Genomic DNA, 6046 nt, shown 5'->3' on the forward strand with positions numbered 1-6046 from the left:
AATATGTATTATGAATGTACCTGAAGGAACATATTGTTTATTTGGTCTGTATTGATTCAAGTGACTAAGAGATCTTTGTCTTTATAGTGTTACATTTATGTAGTGATATTTCTTACAACATACAACAGATGGTAGAAAGGAAACCAAACGAATTTATCATCAGTTTATGATTGATATTAAAAGTTATTTACATAGAAATATATTGATATTTTGGTAATATTTTGAAATATTTGACTAGGTGAAAATGAACAGAATGAGACAAAGAATAGCTCAAAGATTAAAGGAAGCCCAGAATACATGTGCTATGTTAACTACCTTTAATGAAATAGATATGAGGTAAGTATTAAATAAAGCAGCAAAACTCCTAACTTTGTAGCCTAAAACACCATCCACTGTGTAAGTTGTCACCCACCTGTCTAAACTTGATGGTTTTCTCTTGATACTCAACTTTCTTCCCACTTCTGAAGTCTAATTCCCCTGCATTCAGTGAATTATTGAAATTAAACATTGACCACATTTTATCAAAAATGGCATAGCTATGGTCTCTCTCTCCCACTCTCTCTCCCTCTCTCTCGGACTCTGATCGTAGTAATTTCTCTGAGAATTTTTCCTGTACTACTGCCTGCAGTATATTTGACAATGTTATCGGGTTCAGATTAAGACCCATAGATGCCCTAGGCACTTTAAAGAATTTGGTGCCCCCATATATAAACCACAAAATACATTTGCATTTGTCAAAATCAGGTTTATACATGTCAATATTAACTGAGTCAAAGCCGGTAACAGTAAGAAAAGATAAAAACAATGAAAAGCTAATTAAAAGTTCTTATTTAATTTTTGAATTAAATATTTTAAATTTGGCATCTAACATGCAGAAATTATGTGGTCCCCCCTGTCCTATGATGCCCTAAGCATGTGCTTAGTTTGCTTAATGGTTAATCCCGCCCTGAGTGTTATTGTCAGTTTATAGTCTTGATTGCTTTATTTATTAATGCCATTGAGTGCATGTTGAATTCACTTTCTAATTGTAATGTGTTCAGTTAACCATGTCCTAGACACTTAAAAACATTCTTTATATCTATCTTAGTGAATATAAATCAAATTCTGTTTTATTAGACCTTGTTTATTATTCTATTGAGAGTTATCTAGACTGTTTTCTGATTTCTTGATAGTTTTAAATTATAAATAATCAAGTTATGTGTAAAAATATTTGGTACATAAAAGGGATTTATTGATTAGCTAAGTGAAGAGCAATGTGCAGTTATAAAAACTGGGTAATAATAAGATAAGTATAATAATTATGGAGATATCATGTTTATATACATATGTTTTGGAGTTGTCAACAATAAGATAAGGTGTAGTAAACACTAAAAACCATGTTCAATAATTGATAAACGAAACAATAAGTAGAAAATAAAACCTACTTGCTTATCTAATATATGTATGCCAGTTATTGTTGAAGAATTTAATTTTCTTTCTCAATTGTGTATTCAGCTTTATGTTAATATCATGTAGCAGATGTGTTCTAATATCTCTCTATTAATTTTACTTATAAAATACTGTATACATTAATATAGTTATTGGCAATGAGGAATAAATGAATTACATATCTAGAACATTTTAATAGTCGAAGCAGTGAAATTGCTGTTCAAAAACATAGACAAGAAAATTAGTAGAGACAAAAGGTATATTTTGGTCAACTAGACCTGTGATGCAGCTATGGCAGTTTTATTACCTATGACCTTTATACGATATAACTTCCCATATCCATGAAACTTGTCAACATATTTCAAATGCATTTTAATTTGTTTTTGGACCTTTTAAGTCAAAATGGTGTGAAATCGAAAGTAAAATTTAAAAAGTGAACTAATGTTTTGTAGGTACATCCATCTAGATACAGTAGATTTATCTGAAAAGGCATTACGAGCTTGTCAAAAATGTGACAGAGCTTTCGAAATAGATTTAATCTCAAAGTCACAACTGCGTCTTACCCAATAATATCAAAGAGTTTGGAATGATCTGAGAAAACAAGCAAACTTGATAATAGGAATAATAATCTGAAAAAAAAAAGTGATCTGGGACTTCACCTTTAAAGCCTGTTACGAGTTTATGGAGCTGCAATATCCCATTTGATAAAATAATCACCTCGCAATACAAATATATCATATTTTCATACTTTTATCTGATAATTTATAATAATTCATGGCATTTAATTTTAAACCATCTTTATAATTTCTTACAGCAATGTTATGGAAATGAGAGCCAATTACAAAGAAGCGTTCCTTAAAAAGACAGGTCTAAAATTAGGATTTATGTCCGCTTTCGTTAAGGCTACAGCCTATGCTTTACAGGATCAACCAGTTGTTAATGCAGTTATAGATGATTTAGAAATAATATATAGAGATTATATAGATATTAGTGTAGCTGTATCAACACCAAAGGTATTGAAAGAAAAATTCTAAATATACTATTATGCTCAATTGTGTGACTAACATTACTTTAATATAAAGATGTTTCTTTAAAGTGATCGGAACGTACATAAACTTGGTGTGAAATGTAACTGATCAATATAAAGTTGTAACTATATATTTGTGTATAGCATGTTGTAATATTGATCATCAATATATGTATATAAATATATTTATTTTTAAACAGGGTCTTGTAGTGCCTGTTATAAGAAATGTAGAAACAATGAACTACGCTAAAATAGAAAAAACTATAGCCGAACTAGGAGACAAGGTAATATAAATTAATATAATAATAATTTACATGTGTATGCCAGTGTATTATAACAAGGTAATGATTAACAGTAAAATATCTAATAGTCTCTAAGATTGAAAATGTCTTCAACACAGAATTAACTAGTTTTTCATCACAAGAATATATCTGATCTCTCCTTTAAATGTTCAAGTATTTCTCAGAATGTAATTATTTTGTTATATATAGGCTAGAGATGGTTCGTTAGCTATAGAGGATATGGATGGTGGTACATTTACTATAAGTAATGGTGGAGTATTTGGATCACTGTTTGGTACTCCTATAATTAATCCCCCACAATCAGCTATATTAGGAATGCATGCTATAGTTGATAGACCTGTAGTGGTTAAAGGAAAGGTAAGAATAGGAAATATTTTATATAATTTGAAATGGGTGAGAAAAGTAGGTCTATGCATTCAATGGATGTGCAAAATCTAAGTCCCAATGCAGTGAACTATATATTTAACAATTCCTAGGCTGTTTGTTGATGATTTGGAAAAATCCTTACACTTATCTTTTGTTAAGACATTTAACTTATTTAATTTTATTTTAATACATTTGTATTTAAAATGTAAAAAAAAAGCATTAAAGGAATTCTCTAGTAAATTTGGGAAGAATTGTACCTTCCTTTGATATCTCATACTCTGATTGACTTAATTGACCGTTATCTGCTTTATACTAGCTGTCGAGCTGGCACAAACAAAATAGTTTTGAAGTCAAACACACTATTCACGATTATCAGATGTTGAGGAAATAAATTATTGTGGATAAGTATATTTTTGAATATCGCCTTTGACATAATTTTTACTCATATAACCCATACTCACATATACACAATAACAGTTTCTATGTAATTATTATTTCAGGTTGAAATTCGCCCTATGATGTTTGTGGCCTTAACTTATGATCATAGATTAATAGATGGACGAGAGGCTGTTACTTTCCTTCGTAAAATAAAGACATCTGTAGAAGATCCAAGAACTATTTTACTAGACTTATAATTTTTAGGAAATTAAAAGATTTTGTATAATTAAGTAGACTATAAGAGACAAATGATTTGAGTGTTACAATTCAAGGGATAAGATATCAAGAGTAAATTATCACCAAGGAATAAAACCCTTTTCATTCTTGAATCTCATTCAGTTTTATTCACAGATTTTACACATGCATTTAGATACAATCAATAAATATCTGACATAGTCTAATATAGTCGGTCATCGGAACATGTTAAGATTTATCTCTACTTACCTTTGGTATTTTCGAATTTGGAAGAGTTTAGGGGGTTAGTTTAGGAATTTGCCTCATACATGTATCTTATAAGATCAGCAATATATCTGGATGAGATTGTACCTGGAAAGTTGTTTTAAAGATGTAGAAAAGTTTATAACAATTAGAAATATATATATAGAGATGTAATTAAACAAATGTATGCAAGAAGTAAAAAAACAACTATACTGTAAATTTCTGATCTGTTTGTGTTTTCTACATATGTTTTCCAGTTTATAAATTGGTGAGTTTTTATTTATGAGTACATACCTACTGCTGTATAAAGATCCAGTCAATAAAACCCTAGTTTAACTCAGCATGAATGTTGCCTATTTATACCACACTGTAAAAGTTAAAGTTTATTTTCGAATAAATATTTTATTTATTATTTATATTGAAAATCAATGTGAAAATTTAAATATTAAACCAATTATTGTAGATTTTTTTCTGGAAATGTGTAATATTTATTACATAAAAAAAAAGTCATACCATGGCAAACACAAACACTGTATTACAAAAATAATAGATAGATTTTAAAACAACATATTGAAAATAAATCTGTAAAATAAATTTTAGACAGATTTAGTGTAAATGAACATATTTATTCGTAAGTATATATAGTACAGTTTTTGTCCTTCAGAATAAAACAAATTTTTGACAAGAAGAACTCATTGAATATCATATTGTACAAATATAATAATGTATTGTTTCTGTTCAATTATTTATGGTTGAAAAAATTGAGTATCATTGAAATAAAAAAAAAGAAGCTCATTATATGGGATTTTTGCATAATTTCTTTGAAACTGATCTAACTGCAATGTACACAATATTAGTATATAATACATTGTTAGAAAACTATAGCAAAAATGTTTTATTTACACTCGACTTTATCGATGGTTGCTTGCTTAAATATTAATGGGAGACCTCAAGTAATGGCTGTAAGTTGGGAGTTATTTTACCATGGTATGTTTAATATAAGGAAAGAAGTAAGAATTATTAAAAGAAACTTAAACATACATTATGTAAGAGCTAAATTTACCTATTGCAGGTCTTTCTTTAGTTCTGAAATATTATATAAACTATTAATTAGACATTGATGAACAAAACAAGACTATAATCAACTCTTGATGGCATCGGATACTTGAGATGTTTTAACTAGATTAAAATGGTTTGCCATATAAAAATTTAATTTTAAAATGGGAAAGCGAGGCTAAGACTCGAATATACCAGTGCCATGGTTACCACAATTCTCACATCTTGTCAAAACTACAAATAGTAATAACTTAGCTCAGAATGAAGGAATTTGAATGAAATTTTCAACATTTTCATTTTACATTATCTATTTTTCAGCTATTATAGCAAGAATGGTCAGCTCTTTATCTAAATCTTACATAATGTCTCTTTAATTTACTACTATGCGTGCATGTGTCTCTTCAGACATAAAAATACAGTTGCCATTGTGTTGTGTTATTTTCATTAAAGCAAAGAGCCATGAGGAACATTTATTTTATTGCTAATGCAATTGTTCGGATGTTGAATTTGACCTTTGTTAAGAGGGGATTGGAATTATTGCTCTGTAACAAAGTGCTTATGTCTTGGAATTTTAGCCATTATAATTGACACAATGGAGGCTCTTTGTTACATATATTTTGTGGAGATTGTATTTAAATTGGTCTACGGGTATTGAAATTCGTCCACCTGCTCGTGCGGCGACATGGCTAAAAGGTATAAAAGAGGCACGCGAATGTTTCACCCTAAGGGGCCTGACTTGTTGATTTCTTTACACCTGTCACTTGATGACATTACGTCACGGCACGAGACTCCCATCCCAATCTCTTATATAGAAGGTGGTGATTTTTTTTCTTTCGGTTGGTTAGTCTACACACTAATTCCCTGTTATATCGTCTTTTGTACAATTAGAAAATTGAATGTTAGCCATAGAAAAACACGTAATTCTACACGACCAACTGTGTAATGGTAGAAAAGAGAGGTGATTTGTTGCCCAAAGGTGTTTAAATTTGTT

General features: G+C 29.5%; 1 protein-coding gene across 1 annotated transcript in view; it reads left to right on the forward strand.

The window, feature by feature from the left end:
* LOC126821174 (dihydrolipoyllysine-residue succinyltransferase component of 2-oxoglutarate dehydrogenase complex, mitochondrial) overlaps window positions 1-4797 on the forward strand; it is a 70557-nt gene extending 65760 nt beyond the window's left edge. The window contains exons 9-13 of the mRNA XM_050549560.2: window positions 239-336; window positions 2243-2441; window positions 2656-2739; window positions 2947-3114; window positions 3624-4797. Of these exons, the coding sequence (XP_050405517.1) occupies window positions 239-336; window positions 2243-2441; window positions 2656-2739; window positions 2947-3114; window positions 3624-3758 (684 nt within the window). The 3' untranslated portion in view covers window positions 3759-4797. The remainder of the gene's footprint in view (window positions 1-238; window positions 337-2242; window positions 2442-2655; window positions 2740-2946; window positions 3115-3623) is intronic.
* The last annotated feature ends 1249 nt before the right edge of the window (window positions 4798-6046 follow it).

Source organism: Patella vulgata, chromosome 5 (genome assembly GCF_932274485.2).
Source record: "Patella vulgata chromosome 5, xgPatVulg1.2, whole genome shotgun sequence".
NCBI lineage: Eukaryota > Metazoa > Mollusca > Gastropoda > Patellidae > Patella > Patella vulgata.